This window comes from Acipenser ruthenus, chromosome 22, assembly GCF_902713425.1.
Source record: "Acipenser ruthenus chromosome 22, fAciRut3.2 maternal haplotype, whole genome shotgun sequence".
NCBI lineage: Eukaryota > Metazoa > Chordata > Actinopteri > Acipenseriformes > Acipenseridae > Acipenser > Acipenser ruthenus.
In genome coordinates this window covers 20,198,834-20,217,769 of record NC_081210.1, presented here as the reverse complement: position 1 = coordinate 20,217,769, position 18,936 = coordinate 20,198,834, and the positions used below count along the sequence as shown (strand labels likewise).

The 18,936-nt window shown below is 35.5% G+C and overlaps 1 protein-coding gene across 2 annotated transcripts in view; it reads left to right on the top strand.

Annotated features, from left to right (window-relative positions):
- Nucleotides 1–18,936, top strand: part of LOC117431500 (teneurin-2) — a 414,128-nt gene that overhangs the window by 117,634 nt on the left and 277,558 nt on the right. For both annotated transcript variants that reach the window (XM_058996098.1, XM_058996097.1), the window contains exon 3: nucleotides 1,392–1,661. In XM_058996098.1, coding sequence (XP_058852081.1) covers nucleotides 1,392–1,661 — 270 coding nt within the window. The remainder of the gene's footprint in view (nucleotides 1–1,391; nucleotides 1,662–18,936) is intronic.

Sequence of the window (18,936 nt, the reverse complement as noted above, 5' to 3'; positions counted from 1 at the left end):
TCTCTGAATATGAACGTTACTGTGATTAATGCCAATAACAATACAACATATTCTTTTTTTATTAAGGTTATATGTGAAAGTGATCTTAACCTAGGTTCTGTAATAATAACGAACAATTTCTTCAATCGGGCTCTTCAGTCCAAAATCCAGATATAAACATGTCTTTAACACACCCATGAGGTATGTAAAATGTGAAACTCTCATGGTAACATCAAATATGCCCTTAATTGAAACAGATACATTTGTATGCTTTATTGAAAGTCACCACAGTACTTGGATATATCGTGGGTCGTAAAGTGCTGCTGTATTTCTCAGACACATGCTAATCTCAATATCCTTTGCACTCAGCTGTTTGAACTTGGGCAATTTCATTTTATTCATATTTTTCTTCCCTGAGGGGGCTCAGAAATAATTTGCACTAATAAAAAATGTGCGTTAAGTGAATTTGTATTCTAAGAAATAATCTACAGTAAGCTAAATTTGTCAGACGCCATGTAGAGATTTCATAGTATCAGGAAATCAGTCTAATCCGAGTTTGTTTTAACAAGAATTGACTGTATATGTTTTCATGATACAAAAAGATTCTGTGTTATAATTTCATACTTTTTTGTTTTTATAAGAGATGTCATCTTGTGCAGTTTGGTTGGATCTGGCTGCTCAGTCCGTGAATACTTTCTGTTATAATAGGAAACTCCTTACACACGACATTACAAACGGGAATATTGTACCCAGGAACCTTATAAAGGAACATCCAAAAAATGGTGTTAAAAAAAAAAACTGTCATGTTCTATGGTCAGGATGACCTTTATACACAAGAAAAGATAACATTTTGACAAGTCCTTAACTGTGATTGGTTGATTTGTCATATGTGATTTATAATTTAAGAAATAATGTACAAATAATGGTATACTTTTGCCAAATCTAGAAATACAAAAATAAACTTAAATTCAATGACCAGGAGCCTTCTGAAGACATTGATAAAGACTTCTAGTCAAAACGTTTTGTTATTGAATTTAAGTTTATTTTAATATTGCTAAATCTATCACTATTAGTATTGTTTAATAGTTATGGGGACTACTGAATCTAGACTGGACAAATCACTCAGAAAGACAGCAAAACAAATATGTTAAACAAAGACAAATATGTTTCCATCTGGTGTATACTAATAGGTACATAACAGTTGAAGTACTTTTAAACAAGGAAAGAAAATAATTTATGAAACTTGACCTAACCAACAGATTTCTCCATTTTAGTTATCACTATTACAATTTTTATTTTGTATTCATTTATTTCATTTCTGTTTGTTCCGTTTTGTTTTGTAATGATGAGAAATTGTTTCATTGGCATCCTTTTTTTTATTTTTTTGTCCGTTGTTCTGGATTTTTTTTTAGGTAACTTTACGGTGGCTGAGCTGGGGATTTGCGAGCCCACCCCCCACCAGAGTGGTTATAGCTCTGACATGGGGCTGCTGCACCAAGGCTACTCCCTGAGCGTGGGCTCGGACGCAGATTCCGACACGGAGGGCGCCCTGTCTCCAGAACACGCCATTAGGTTGTGGGGAAGAGGAATAAAATCCAGGCGCAGCTCCGGTCTTTCGAGTCGTGAGAACTCCGCCCTTACACTGACAGATTCAGAAAATGACAAGTCTGATGATGAATCAGGTAGGGACGTTTCTCATCGCCTTGTCTTCCTTTACCCTTGTTTGTCAGTGACAATGACACAAGTTTAAAAAAAAAAACGTACCACAGTTCTTATTTAAACCCATTTCTCCAATAAAAAGCCACATTTTGGATACCAAATAGACAGTTCAAGTAATGCCTTATTCATACTGAAATAATCTCCCTACATCCTGTATTGTGTTACCAGTAGGTAATTCTTCTCTTTACTTCATATAATGGGATTTGCAGTTTTGCATGGTATGCCCTCTGCCACAACACTAAAAACTTTAAATAACAACTTGTTTAATAATGTATTTTAAATACTTTTGATTACACTTTGCATAATGTAAATTTATTTAAAAAAATACATGGTTTCTATTAAGATATTACAGTTCAAATTATATTTAAGGTGTGCTGAAAATGGCTTGAATACACATTGCATTATCTCTCATTAGTACTAAAGCAGTTCCAGAAGTCACCTATTTTAATTTCACGGTCTGGGTTTTTTTTTTAAATTGTATTTCCACTCAAGTGAAGCATATTTTTCCTGGTACTGCAATATATTCCCTTCTAATGTTACAGTATATGGACTAGACGCCTAGTCCAAAGTCCTGTTTTAAAATAAACAAATGCATTTCTTCTTCCCACTTATGCATTGGCTGGTTTCATTTCTCTTGGGATATTAAATAGTTGGTTCTGTGCTTTAAAGTAAACCGCTTCCTGTGCTGTAGGTCAGTCTCAGTCCAGTGGTCTAGCTGGTGTCATAACATGTGACCTACAACAGGAAGTAACTGGGTACCAGCAATCAATGGGTAAACTTTAAAACTATTGCACTGTATTTAAAAATACAGTATGCACATCCAAGAAAAAAAGAATATGCATATATAAATGGAAAAATGTAAGGGGCATCATTGCTAAGTTTGCTAATGTATGAGCAAGGTAAGACAATTGATGTCAAGCTTAGCTCGATCATTACTTACTATTCAGTGCCACTTGGGATTGGCAAGTTTAAACTACACCTTTTTATTTCAATTGGTGAAAGGTACTTTAAAGTACAACATACTATACAGCTCTGGCCACAAGTTTAGCATCACCCTATAGAATTAACAAACTGTGCTTCATAAAGTCGAATGAAACCTGCTGAATAATGTTACGTTAGCATATTGAGTTACATACCACTTTGTAGTTTTCCATATTCTTAACAGTAAACTGGCAAATTGAAAAATGTGAAATTTTGAAATGTAACATGAAATACTGTACTAGTATTATGGCTTCCAGTAGACTTTTGCAATATCATTTTATAGTTTCTTTGATTGCATGATGTTAAATAAAATATCTAAATTATGTTCATATAGTTTCTTTAATTTTTAATTTTTTTTTTTTTTTTTTTTTATTATAATGTCTCAATCCTAAAATTCTAGGTGATGCAAAACCTTTGGCCATAGCTGTACAAGTAATGCATTTTGACCAGAATGCCATTGGCTAGGTATTGAGTCTGGAAGGAGCGACCAGCCAGCTCTTAAATATTGGGAGGCTGTGTGGTCCAGTGGTTCAAGAAAAGGGCTTGTAACCAGCAGGTCCCCGGTTCAAATCCCACCTCAGCCAGTGACTCATTGTGTGACACTGAGCAAGTCACTTAACCTCCTTGTGCTCCATCTTTCGAGTGAGTAGTTGTAAGTGACTCTGCAGCTGATGCATAGTTCACACACCCTAGTCTCTGTAAGTCGCCTTGGATAAAGGCATCTGCTAAATAAATAAAATATAAATAATAATAATGTTTTGCATGTGCGTACCACCTACCTCTAATTATGTTCAGAGTTGCTCAACGTGATTTATAGTCAGGGAGCAGACACATATAAATTTAATGAACAATAAGTCAGCACATTAAAAGTCAGGAATTTGAAAAGTAACACAGAAGAAAGAATGGGATTTTGAAGTTAAACAATTAATTATTAAAACTGTTGATCTGTGGTTTAGGTAAAATCTGCATTTTGCAATGCATGTTTTGGTGTATTTATTGGCATGTGAAGTAAAACAAATGCTTTTAATTAAATGTATAAATCAATTTTAAGAATTGAAAGCAGCACTGCCTTTTTTTGTTAAATAGCTATTTGAATCATTTGAAGTTCAATTATACTATAATTGTTCCATTTGAAATAATAATAAAACTGCTCAACACTACATAGTCAGTCATTATTACACACACATGCAGAATAATGTTTCATTGGGAACTAAAGCACAGAATCTGTCTATCTTTTATAGAAAAACACATTCTAATCATTGTGATTGTAATTCGATTCAAATGTGCTGCTTCCAATTGTTTTTAAGCAGAAAATCCAACAGCACATGTGTCTTAAAAAATTAAGATCGCTCTAAAACAAGATAAGCAGCCACATACAGAATTGTATTAGTCTTTTTTAAATATTCGATTCAATTCAGGAAAGCAAAATAAACCAATGATTGTGATTTTTCTCATTTTTTTTTTCTTTTCACCAATTTCGAGAAATCAACGACTCCATTTGATAAATGCAGCTGTGTATTGACTGTAAACCAGTCTTTTTCTTTTTTTTTTTTTTTTAGCTAATAATTGTTGTTCAGATGCACATTACAGTATATTGTTTAATGTGTTCAAGTGTGTGGTTTAGGTTTGAAACATTTGTTTTTTTCTCATGTCAGGGGATGCAAGAGAGGAGGCTTAATCACAAATGTAGTGTCTGCCCCATTTAACTGCAGTGATATTGTGGCACCAGAATCTTCACAAGATTAAGCAGCTGCATAGTTGGTAATGAATATTAATTCTAACCCATGCCTGCTTTCAAAGTATATAAGTTTGTATTTAACACATATGAAATATTAACATGGGAGCTCAGATTTATTTCCATTGTTATGTGATAAATGATGTTTTTTATTCCTGATGTAAAAATGGCATCAGTACACAGAATGAAATCCCATCGTGCATGGTGTGTGTGTCTATATATATATATATATATATATATATATATATATATATATATATATATATATATATATGAAGACTGCCTTGTACTGTAAAGCCTTTGCTAAGCTTTGTTCCTTAGTAAATGTGATCTAAGTGATACCGAACCATAACATTTTGAGAGTAGTGTTGTAAATAATGGTCGCAAACAAAATTGCTTTGTCAAAAAAAATAAAAAAAATTCAAAGCTACAAATAGAGAGGGTCTAACATTACTCATTTATTTATTTATGTATTTATTATTATTATTATTATTATTATTATTATTATTATTATTATTATTATTATTATTATGATGATGTGAACGTCATTTCTGTTTATTATAAAACTGCATTTGTTAACATCTGTGGTTTTTGAAAAAAAATTCAAATAAATAAATAAATGCTCAAGCTAGGAAGACTTTGATGCGTTTCATATAGATTGACTGGCACCCTGCTGACTGTCCAGCTAAAGAGCTCCAGTCATTTCACGATCTGAAGCCCAACAAAAGAACAAGACATTCTGGATTGATAGGGGTCAATGGATAACGTGGTGGCAGATATAATGAACACAGTGAGTCTGTGCCTGGTTTATTAACATACATTAAAGTACCTGCATGATGTATTAATATGGGATGCTCATGCAATGGAGCCCACTGGATTTTACTATAGAAAAACACAGGGGTGCTATTTGTCACAATAAGAAAATAAGCTTTGGTAAATAAATAGATACAACCTGTGCTTTTCTATAATTAAAATAAAATGCTAAAATGGAGCTTCCATAGCCACAATATAGATAAACAAGCAATATGTTTAAATAACAGTGAACACAGAGTGCATTTATTAATTTCATACACTTTTATTATCATCAGGAAAGCTAGGTTTATGAACTCCTGTACCATTATTTTGCACTTGTATGTTTATGTAAGTGAGCTCATTCTCTGGTGTTGATAATTGTATTGATTGTGTTACTATTGTTTATTTATTCATGTATGTATTTATTTTTTTTAGTTTTAGACGCAGGTTTATTAAAAAGTGCATCAGATTGATGCAATGTTGTCCACGCCATTAAAAGAAGAACCAGTAGCTGAAAATGAAATAGAATGAAACGTGTCAGTAGAATAATAATTCTCTAGATTAACTCTGATGTCTTTTGCATGTCTTGAACACTCAAAACTAATGTGCAGCATTGAGCTAGAGGAAATGATTATTGTGTGTTGACAGTCTGTTACTGTATTTGATTTAATGTATTTATAAGTCACTAGCTTTGCTGAGATTCTGTGCTGTAGGGTTACTAACCCCACAGCCATGTTGCCACCATTCACAAGGTGTTATTTCATTGTAGTTACAGTAGGTAAACAAAAAGTACTAAAAAGGCAGAGTTTTCTACTTGACTTAGGGGTTGATTTGATCAGCCAATATCCTGCCAGGATACGAAACTGCAGAATTTTTTGAGATTTTTACAGCACCCTGCATTGCGTCAAACCATAAATCCTGGTGCTATAAAATGCTCTTAAAATATCTTTCCGTAGCATAGGTTGATCAACTCATTCGTTTATCAGTTTTACATTGTTGATTGAGTGCTTTGAAGTTCATGAGTCATTTAAATTAACAGTTATGTGGCTTAAAAATATATGTTAAACCCTGAGAGCAACCTTAGTGTCTCATAAAACCTTTAATGAACAATAAAGCCCCGAGCCTGAATAACAAGGCATAGGGCAACTTATAAACCCTTACTTACAACATGTAGAAAAGTTATAAATACTTAACAGTTTTTTGTAGTGTCACATTTAAATAAATGTACAGCAAGGTTAAAAACTTTTTTTTTAAATTACAGTCTGTGTGTATCAATTTAGGACTAAGCACCAAGCTTTTATGTAATCCTGCTTCATGCATCGTCCGCTGTTTTTTAAGCTACTGTTTTATTACACAGATTTAGAAAAGTCAGTCTAATACCAAAAGACAAGAGGGGAGGATTAAAACAAACAAATAAAAAGAAATGTGCTCTACCAGTCACATGGCAAATGAGTCACCAAACCAGGGATGTATGTTGTCATTTCAAGGAAGGGATTATGTCCACTGTTCAAAATCACCACACGCCAGCCCGTCTCTTTTATATGTAGTTGATTCATAAAGTGATGTGCTTTAGCAGAATAGCGGGGTGGAAGAGAAAAGATGTAGTCCAGGATGGTGCCAGAGGACTACATTCCCCAGAATGCCACAGGAGTGAGCCAGGACGAGGTTAGATTATCACTACATGTGGGAGTTTTGTTTTTGCTTATTTATTTTTATTTCTGTAAATAATAAAAGTGCATGTAAATGCTTTAAAAAATACCGTTCTGTGTCTGCTGATTTTAAAGAGGCAAATGTGGTATCTATACAGTGATTTAAAACGTCACTGTCACTGTTTTCAGACTCAACGATGTAAACAAATATGATGGCTGGAATATAAACTGGATTATGCAGCAATCAGCAAGCTGCACGGAGAGCGGGACACCAAAAAAAAAATGAACTACTGTATGCGGTATGAACTCTAAAAACATGTTCAGTTATTTATTTACGTGTGCTGTATCAGCTATATTTAAACCAAATATTTAAAGTCGTATTTACTATCCAACCTTGCCTATCTTATTTACTTGACTGATTCATATATTAAATATGTACTGCAGATTTAGCCACAGTGGAAAATGAAATGCCCTCGAGAAGACTACTTTTACCTCCTGCGGCTTCAGGCATTGTAGCCCCCTGTCGGTAACAATAGTCTTCCCTCAGGTCAATCATTTTCCACTATAGCCCTCTTCTCCAGTCCACATGGGTAGAAAATCCGGATACCTGGGTCTTTTTCAAGGTAATGATTTAAAAAAATCACATATTAATGTTGTAAGTGCATGATACATATTTAAGTACTATATAGTACACATACATTTAGTCTTTTCAGATCGGTCTACTGTGTAGCCTTCAAGTACTGGAAACATCATAATAATAATTATAAACCATCTCAGTTTCAATACAGTTATTAATGTTAAATGTGCTTCATGCTGCAGGATTCTTTGCACCTCTATTGGCCATATTCCGCTGATGTTGTTTTTTATTATTATTATTATTATTATTTATTTCGTAGCTGACGCCCTTATCCAGGGCGACTTACAATATCACATTAAAACATGGCATCCAAGCAAAGCAGCATTATGTGAAGTTTCTTTACCAAAGCAGGAGAAAACGGAATATGCAAGCTCTGCCAAGGAAATATTTCATTCAAAGGAGGAAGCACTAGCACACTTACTTAATGTGCTCCACAAATATTTTTATTTAACCCAAAACAAAATGGGTAAACATTTCGTAAGTGTGTGAGTAATGTTTTTCTCATACTGATTTAATTTTGTACTTTGTACCTTACGCAATTTGGAGTGTGTATGCTTTTTATTTGTATTTTTAAATTAAAGGCTAGTTATTTGATCTTTTTGGTTAGGAACTATATCTGTGCAATAACTGTAGATATTGGAGGCCACACGGTTATTATTAATGGATCACAGAGTTCTCACTGACATATTTATATATATTAATTTTTTAGTATTTCAGCTCCATATATCTATTTATTTATGCGCTGCCACAGGCCTCTAAATTAAAGCCATACCCAGCTGCTTTAAACTTCCAACTTCGCTTTAAATGCTTTAATGTGGGTGTTACCTGACAGATCCCATGTCTTGCAGCAATTATACAAAACAAAAAGAAATTGAACATACAGGTTTCTTCATTAACTCTCTGTGTAACAAATGATACCAGAGGAATAGCTTGACAAAACTATTTGATCACTGGACTGTGATACATTGCCTACACTAGTAGTTCTTACAGTATATCCATTAAAAGCATTTAATAGCAAGGCAAAGGGTGTACATCCTTATCAGATCCTATAGAGTTAGATCTATTGCAGGACCAGCATGGCGCTGTGTTCCACGACGTGGTGTTTCCTAACAGTAAGAGACCAGTTCTTTGCATTATTATTCTATATAGATAATTGCTGGTGTAAAATGTTGTTACTGCTTAAATTATTTTATTAACAAAATTATATAAAGACGCACATGTAGCATTCGAAATGCTGGTTTTCATAGACACAAAAGAGGTAGCGGGTGTACAAACACTGTGTTGCACCTGTGTGACCATATGATTGTGTTTGAGTAGGCAAATGTGGTTTGATACAATATTTCACATTGAGTGACACCTTCCTATTGCATAGTTCTACATTAAGCAAAAGGATGGCAACATGGATAACACGCATGGCAAGTGATGATTAAGTATCACTGTATAGGCCTGGCATCCAAGCAGCCTTATCTAAACCTTCCCACTGAAAAGCATCACATTCTGATTTATAGAGCAAAGCCATTGTATTCTGAAACAAAGATTTCCAAACAGAAAAAAAAAAAAATGTTCAGCCAAAGGCTTGTTTTGATTACAGAGGCTTTGATTTTTTTTGCAACATACTGAGATCATCCAATGAACGAAATAAGATTTAGAAAGCAGCAGAGTATCACTGCAGCCCTACTTTCAAGGCATTCAAACAGCGATTAATATTTTATGAGCTCTGCTTGGTTTCACAAGGTCACTTCAATACAGTATTGTATGTGTGAAAGCTGTAACAACACAACTTGGCTTTTTTTTTATAGTGTATATCTAGAACATTATTAGTAGTATTTAAATATGTAACCAGGTGAGATTTACTACAATGCTGTGCTATGCATTTGAGCAAAGAAGAAATAGAATTGCAGCTTTTCAGTTTCTCTAAATAATGAATAAAGAAAACCAATTGGGCACCTTTAATGCTTATCGTTAACATGCTGAATACAAGACAGAAGTTATCCTGTCGGCTAATTGAAACTAAAGAATGTGTTTTAAGGATGTGTACGTGAAAGAGGGCAGTAGTGTTTTAATTAATTAGGGTTGCATGCAAATAGTAACATTATTATGGCCCACCCTGTTTGTATGCATATATGTATGTCTAAATCTCTGAAACTGTTGTCTTAGATTACTGAATGGATGTCAAAGTTAACTAAGCATCACTGTAATACTGCTGTATTACTCAGAATGGGCTAAATAGCAGTGCTTGTTTGTACAAAACCGACAGCCATAGCTCAGTAAGCAGCTTCGTCTGCTCAATAACAACAATTCTGCAGGGTTTTGACCCTTTAATTCTCCTGCTCCCTAGGGATGGCGGGTTCCTGTGTAAAGCGGTCTGCTTCATGCAGAGCTTGTTTTGAAACAATGCTTTTCTTACTGGTAATACTTTAATCCACCACTTCCCATGCCTTTTCTAGGGGTACACAATACAATAAAAAAGGTCAGTACTGGTAGTATGTTTAGTGACTCGGAGAAAAAGTGCTAATGAGTTGTAACAGGCAATATCTTATGAATTGGGTTGTTTTATTCTTACCCCATGTGATGAAATCAACCTTTAGGACCATCAAGGGGCCTCCTATTTACCCAATTTCACTAACAGTAAACATTTAACAATGATAGCAATTGATTAATAAATTGCTGAAATAAGATGAATCAAGCCTAAAGATAATTCAATTTTATGACCATTGCATGTTGGTTTAAACTAAATAATGCATCTATCTATCTTCATCTTTTCTTGGAAATATCCCATTTGGTAAACCAAAACCATTATGAAATCTGTTCACTAGAAAGAAGAAAGATACAACTCCATGCTGTATTTCCGATTTTCAGAGTTTCTTCCTGTTTCCAAGCAAATCTCAAACACAGTACAGATGTGCCTCAAACTGGTCTGATATATCAATTTGTATTATTCTACCTAATTCTAGGCTGATACAGTTTGTAAGCAGATGTCGTACAGTATTTTTATTTATTTATTTTTATTGTTTAGCTTCAGGAAAAGGAACCTCCCTGAGAAACTGTGCAAAGGTGTGCTCTAAAATCCTAATTACTCTGTTTTTCACCCTCACAACTTCGCTGCTGGCCAGAAGCCCAGATTGATGTGTATTTGGTCCCCGGCCAATGTGGGGAATGCTGCTGCTTCTTTTGGTAGTTTGGTTTGTTGGTATTTTCACCTTTCCTTATAGAACACCTCTTCTCTAAATGTGCAGCAGTTAAACCCTTCCCAATACGTGAGCTGACCACTTTATTTAAGTAATGCTGTATGTGTTTATGTATTCTATATTCACAAGTACAATATTACTATGGTTATAGTGCAAAGGGACATATATTACTTTACAAAGTGTACTTTAAAGATGGCCTTGCTATAACATCACTTGTGTCTACCATAAAAGCAGGTTTACATAGAGTACCTGATAATAGTTACCTGACAGTGTCCTTTTATTCTTCATACCTAGTGCTTAATTCAGTTCAGTGTACATGTGACTTTACTGAACAGAATTACCCACCTTATTTTTTGCCAGGTTTTACTTGCTCCTAGCCTCTGCCATTTACTCTTCTGCCATAAAACTAATAACAACAAAGCCTTTTTATTCATTCCAACCCTAGAACCTAACCTTTCCCTGGAACATGCCTCCCGTTCTTTTAGCACCCTATCCTATCACCATAGTCAGCCTGCAGTCTGACACGATCTGCAGCAAAGAGGCTTACTTCCCTTCACACACACCATGACTGCCATCATCTCCTAACCCCTACTGCTGCAAATTAGCCAGTGCTGGCAAGAGATCATAAGAAGCACAGATAGAATTGGATTCTCTGAAGCTCCATCTTACACAGGTCAGGGCAGGAATGATATCAGGCTGTGCCACCTTTATGATTGTATACACTTGCCATGGGTGTATTTTTTTTTATATAGAAAGGGAGAGGGTGTAAAATAAACACGTATTATATCTAACTCTGATTTAATACCACCCCATTCTTAGCTGCACAATTAAATTATTTACTAGTTATGTCCAAGGTGGAGTTTTATCACTTTAAATGTGTTAATATTTTAGGATATGGCAGTAATAAACGAAAACTGAGACCAGAAAGGCCTCGAAAGAAGCTGATACCTTTTATGCATTTCTGTCCTCTATGCCTATTCCTCTTTATTTTTCAACACACACACAACCTCAGACTACACTGTCCTCAGACCCTGCAGATATCTTAAAGGGAAATGCTTAGTTTTATTGTAAGTATTCCTTATTGACCATTACATTTACTGCTTAAGAATAAGAAAACAAATCTCATAAGCCAGGAGATCTAAATAATGCATAGCCTAGCAAAAAGAGTTGTACCTGTAGTTAACTACTTCTCTCTATCCACCATCCTTGTTGGTCTTTACAGCATTGTTCTGCTTCAATTTTTAGATATATGTCATGTGGAAATTTTGTACAGACGCACAAAACTCATCCTGTAACTATTACATTAAACAGTAATTTATGTAAAAAATAATGTTACAGAATGCTTTTTGTAAACCTAAAGTTCTGCTTCAGAAGTGTTGTGTTGTTATTTAACCATGTATATAGACAGAGAGTAGGTGGGGATGTCACAGTTGAAAGGTCACATGGATGGGATGAGAAATCTTCAGACACCCTCAGTGTAACTCCAAGCCAGGTAAAGGCAGGTTTAGAGACAAATGATAATAACTCTGTGCTGGAGCAACAGAACCCAGAACCACCATGGCCAGTGACTTGTAAACCTGCATGTTTTATGTAGGTACAGTGCATGCTGACCTTGAGACAGGGATGGTCATTGCTAACAGCCTCTCAAGGTCATTATAACACCTGACATATACAGCACTCCATCTTGCTTAGAATTCCTCTGCAAGCAGTGATTGTGAGCGGGTTGCGGATTACATCCTGTGCTGCGTAGGCTCATCAGTGTGACTCTTTCTGGCATCCTCTCTCTCTGTCGCTGATATTTAGCAATTCAGCCTTTGATCTGAAATATGGGAGACTGGCAGTCAGTGCTGGCAGCTCTGCTCTTTGAATGTACCAGGCAGCTCTGTCACCTGGCTTAAATGTCCAGCCGTCTGTGCCATCTACTTGTGCTCAGTGTACGGGCACATGTTAGGAGCCTTGCAGTGCCTTCCTTACCATCTGTTTTATTGTTTACTGGAACACGGTAACACTGATTTGTATTTTTCCTCTCTCTTTATGCTTATAGCACCATGTGCATTAATAAGTAATCTCGTTTTTTTTTGTTCTCATTTCAGCTTCACTGTGTAAGAATCTGTGCTTCCCTTGCATAATGAGTTGTCTGAAAATCCCTTTTTCAATGTACCGTAAATCTGGTGCATACTTTTAAAAAGTATTGCTGCTCCACAATGCTTGAGCAAAAACATTCCTTGACATTCACTGAGGTCCATACCTGGTCTGCAGAGGTAGAAGGTCCTCTCTGATTGCTGACCCTGTAGACTTATCGTGACATTGGGGCGCCCTCTGTTGGAACCAGTGAGATATTTCCCTGCCAAACTGCTTAGCCTGTGAAGGTAGTTATTCACAGTGTAGGAGTGTTTGTACTTGAACCTAATTAAGTGCTGCTGTTTCAATTCATTTTTTGTTAGCATTACATGCTGTTAGTATCAGACATTTTGACCTGAGCTGAAAAAATAAAGAATGCAAAACTTACTGTGTTTATATGCAAAAAATAAGACTACTAGTAATAAACTAGTTAGAAAAACCTGTGGATTAATTTTACAAGACTTATCATTGTTTATGTAATATGTGTGTATGTGTATGTGTGTTTGTGTGTATGTGTGTCTGTATGTATATAGATATTATATATATATAATGTCTCTTCTTAAACTTAAGTCTTGTAAAACTGCCTTCACTCGAGGTAAGCTCCTGATTAGATGTCTGGGCGGATTTAACTAGCTTAAAATGTTGGAAGGTTTTGATAAATTAGAGCTGAAACATGATTGTATCATGCAGATGACTCATCCATTTACCTGCCATAGACACAGCTTACCTTGGGCCTGGTTTAATCACTGTGTTGTCTTTCAGCTCTGCTTCAATCTGAAAATCCCTCAGGAGCATATTCCTTGGATTTAGGACAATGGTATTTTGAACTGGCACCCCTATTCAATCTCTGAAATCATGTATGGCTTTTCTATCACAAAATAATAATACTAAATTATGCAATGAAACAGTGTAGACATACATATAGACACACACACGCACACACACATATTTAGGACACATATAGATATACGTAGAACAAGAGGTGTTTTTTTAAACTGTACTGTGTATATTCAAAAACAGCACTATACAGTATTCCCTACAAGGTACTGTGCTCCTTTGATATGTCATAATGATATTTCATGATTCACTAATTCCCTTTTTACGGTTTTACTGTTTCTTTTCATGTGTACGTCACATAGCATAATAAAGCAGGAGAACTGTCCACTTGGAGTAGAGTAGTCACCTCCTAAACAGACTCTGCTGGACATTGTAAGAACTGATGTGCTTGAATTAAATCAATAGGTTTTGGCATTCAAATGTGGGGTGTCAGACAAATCAATATTTATTTGATGTGGTATAGCTTGGCAAGCTGTATGTGAAAAGTCTGGAAACTGTACAGATAGTGATGAGGAACAGAGGCTGCTAATGTGTTTAATGAAATAGCTGAGTTTGTGTCATTAACAGTTCTTGTTTTGTGAGTAGAACAATCGAATACAAAGCGATTAAAAACCAAAGGAACATACAAGGCCTTATTCAAAATAATAATCCCTAAACAACATGAATGACAGTATGAAAACTCATATTTGTTTGCATTGTTAACATTTCTTAAATATGATTTGTTTACAAAGGCTATCACAGTGTAGGACCTTGAACCCTCTGTCTACAGTATATTACCTGCAGCTTTGACCTTGCAGCTCAAAACTGTTCCCTTTGGGTTGAAAATGTGCCAGACATTGGGCAATAATGCCCAGACACAGGTCAATAGTTTTCAACTATGAGACTTAACTCCAGTGGTCCAGTGGTTAAAGAAAAGGGCATGTAACCAGGAGGTCCCCGGTTCAAATCCCACCTCAGCCACTGATTCATTGTGTGACCCTGAGCAAGTCACTTAACCTCCTTGTGCTCCGTCTTTTGGGTAAGACATAATTGTAAGTGACTCTGCAGCTGATGCATAGTTCACACACCCTAGTCTCTCTAAGTAGCCTTGCATAAAGGTGTCTGCTAAATAAATAAATAATAATACCTTCTGTTTCCAGAGGTGACACCATTTTGCTATACATAGTAACAACAGGTTAGGGCTCAAATGATATGTTATTCATTTAAGTAAACATCTTTTCAAAGTATTGCCACAGATTAGACTGAGGTCTTGTCACTGACCATGAATCTTTTGTCCTATTGTGAATGACCATCTGAAAGGACACGCACACATCACAGTAGGATCTAAGCCAAACAGAAATGCCTTCTGACAAAAGATTTTACACAGTTAAAGGTCACTACAAAAGAATGCATACTGATACCTGTCCAGAAGTTTAAAAAAAAACAAAAAAAACTTGTATACATCCGTTTTAGAGAGCTCTCTCTAAATCCCAAACTAAATATATCGTTCATGACTATTAAAATAAATATCTTTGAATGTACTGAGTTTCTTTTAGTTGTTCCAACATACAGTACATTATAGGACATTATAGGTCATTTTTTATGTGTTTTTTTGGTTAATGTCCAATATAAAAAAATAAAAAAAATGTTTCTCTGAACCCCTATCGCAGTAACCAATTCAGATACATACATCCATAAAACACTCAATGGTAGCAATGAAGTAATACTAAAATGACAACTGTTTATCCTTATTACCTCACAACTCTACTGAATTCTTACAGAATATTTAATAGTCAAAACATTTGTCATTGTTTAAGTTTTATAAATGTTACAGGTTTCTTTTGATGTTACTTAGATTCATATACATATTAGTCTGTATATATACAGTCTGGGTAGAAATTGCCTGTGGCCTTGCTTTGAGATGTTGGTTTCAAAGGACAACCGCCATTTATTTATGGCCCATCAACAAACAGCAATGAAAACACATAGGGTTGTACTACAGGACTGTGAAAAGTGGTAAAGCAAAATAACTGCTAGTGTTCCTGCCCCACGTCGCTATCTGAAAACTTGCCATTATGTTTCTCTGCTAACTACTCTGTACTTTGGACACAGAAAAAGTGTTTAGCCCCGAACAAACCCTGATTTTGGTACCTGCAGACCAAACAGTTTGTTTTTAGGATGTCTTAGGAAAACATATACTATCGTACAGTAGTCTCCATGTATAGGAACACCTCCTAAGAGAACACTTCACCAAAGAGAACTGCCTCGTGGTGAAACTGATTTTTCCCACTGTAAATGCTCTGCCTAAAGGAACAGGAACGTCTCTTAAAAGAATACCTTTTTGACACCGCAAGTGATTCATTCACAGCTGATGCAGTACTGTTTTGTAACTTGATAACTCATCATCAATCTTAAATTCAAATGGTTTATTCAACCTTTTCAGATATGACTTGTCATCACGAAAGTGTCTTGATTAGTTTATTCAATCTTTCCAGAACTTCCGTCATATCATTACCTCATTTTGTATTCTGATTTCCACAAAGTTGGAGATTGTCTGAGCTCCTGAAAAAAACCTGAATCAGACACAAGTCGCCGGGCAGTGTGGTGTTTTCCGTTCTGGTGAGTTGCTTTACCATTCTGTTAAGTAATTGTGTGCATATCTTGAATATTGCTCCTGTGCAGGTATTCATAATTAATCTAGAGCTGCTGCTGCATTTTTTAATGTGTGTATTAATGTTAGTTTGTCTGTTGGTTTATTATTATAGTTTATTGACATACACTTGCCTATTGCTTTTCTTTTTTTTTGCGCAAACAAAAACTCCATACCAGTAAATAACTTTTATATTTTATTATTTTCCCCCTGTTATGATTATAAGAAGGGGTTATTAATCACAAGCTAACTAGGGGAAGCTTTTCTCTGCATGCTCTATAGGACTGGTTTAGGAGCCTTGTAAGCATTTGCTTAAATCAAATTAATTCACAGCGAGACCCCATTAATAATAAATCTCTCTGAGAGAAACTAATTAATAAGAAAATAGAATCAAATGTTCTTGTGATCACCAACCATGAGTCCCTTGCTGTTGTAGAGAAGAGATGGGTTGTTGAGAAAGTGTATACTAAGGATCTCCAGAATGCTCAGCCGCCCCAAATAATTGTTTAGTTCAGTAGATTGCTCTTTAATTAGATAACCGAATGCTGAATGTCTCCTGTGGCAACTTAAAATAATATTGTACTGTCCTTTTATATATTTGTATCCATGTAATATTTATTTTTAATAGACGATATTAAAAAATGCAATAAAGTATTGATTGTGTAATATGTGAAGAATATACTTTATTCAGTCACTGTAGTGTGTAAGATATATACTGTATTTGGTTGAGTCCGTTTTTTGTAGTTTCTAATATGGTGGCCCCAGTTTCTGCCTCGTCAGCCTTAGAACTGCCTCCCTGCTTATCTCAGTGCCGGCTGACAGATGTCAATCAATATACAGACGTGCTCAAATTTGTTGGTACCCCTCCACAAAAAACGAAGAATGCACAATTTTCTCTGAAATAACTTGAAACTGACAAAAGTAATTGGCATCCACCATTGTTTATTCCATATTTAATAGAAATCAGACTTTGCTTTTGATTTTTTATTCAACATAATATTGTAAATAATAAAACAAATGAAAATGGCATGGACAAAAATGATGGGACCGCTAACCTAATATTTTGTTGCACAACCTTTAGAGGCAATCACTGCAATCAAACGTTTTCTGTAGCTCTCAAAGCAGCCCCAAAACATAACCAAGCCTCCTCCATGTTTCACTGTAGGTATGGTGTTCTTTTCTTTGAAAGCTTCATTTTTTCGTCTGTGAACATAGAGCTGATGTGACTTGCCAAAAAGCTCCAGTTTTGACTCATCTGTCCAAAGGACATTCTCCCAGAAGGATTGTGGCTTGTCAATATGCATTTTAGCAAATTCCAGTCTGGCTTTTTTATGTTTTTCTGTCAAAAGTGGAGTCCTCCTGGGTGTTCTTCCATGGAGCCCACTTTCGCTCAAAAAGCGACGGATGGTGCGATCAGAAACTGACGTACCTTCACCTTGGAGTTCAGCTTGTATCTCTTTGGCAGTTATCCTTGGTTCTTTTTCTACCATTCGCACTATCCTTCTGTTCAATCTGGGGTTGATTTTCCTCTTGCGGCCGCGCCCAGGGAGGTTGGCTACAGTTCCATGGACCTTAAACTTCTTAATAATATTTGCACCTGTTGTCACAGGAACATCAAGCTGCTTGGAGATGGTCTTGTAGCCTTTACCTTTACCATGCTTGTCTATTATTTTCTTTCTGATCTCCTCAGACAACTCTCTCCTTTGCTTTCTCTGGTCCATGTTCAGTGTGGTGCACACAATGATACCAAACAGCACAGTGACTACTTTTCTCCATTTAAATAGGCTGAATGACTTATTACAAGATTGGAGACATGTGTGATACTAATTAAAGAAACTAATTAGTTTGAAATATCACTATAATCCAATTATTTATTATTTTTTCTAAGGGGTACCAACAAATGTGTCCAGGCCATTTTAGAATATCTTTGTAGAATAAGCAATAATTCATCTCTTTTCACAGCTTCTTTGCTTTATTCTATGACATACCAAAGGCATGCAAGTATACATGATAAAATAGCTTTTAATTTCATCACTTTTCAGGAGGAATGAAGCATTATTTCAATGAGCTGTAAGGGTACCAACAAATTTGAGCACGTCTGTATTTAGGCAGTGCTGAGCAACAAACCCAAGAAAGTAAAAAAAAAAAAACTAAACTGTTGTGCAGTGTTTATGCACAGTGTATCCTTTATAATGTTTGTTTATATATATATTTTTTTCTAAATCACAAGACTTGTTTGTGTCACACAGGAAATTGAGACCATGAAAAAAGTAGATATCGCCTTAACTGCACATGCGCAAATTTCTGATATTTAAAGGGAGGGTTCACGCCCGTTGGCATTTTCTATCTGTGAATTTTAATCGTTGAATACCCTGGACATCGCTGTTTTTCTTTTAATTGGTTAACCTAAGCCTGTAAAATATAGAAAATATAGAATCTTTATTAAAAGCTAGATGTACGTGAAAATATATTTCACTAATGTACGCTGCAGACATCACATCGTTTTAATAATAACACTTTTTAATATGACTGTGGGAGGGTAGTGGGTGGAGCTTTAGGGAAGGACCAGAAATGACAGCACACAGGAGCCGGAAGTGTCGTTTAGTCCTTGGAGTCCTGTACCATCAATGGTAACAGGCAGGATTTTATTTTAACAAACAAAAATAGAA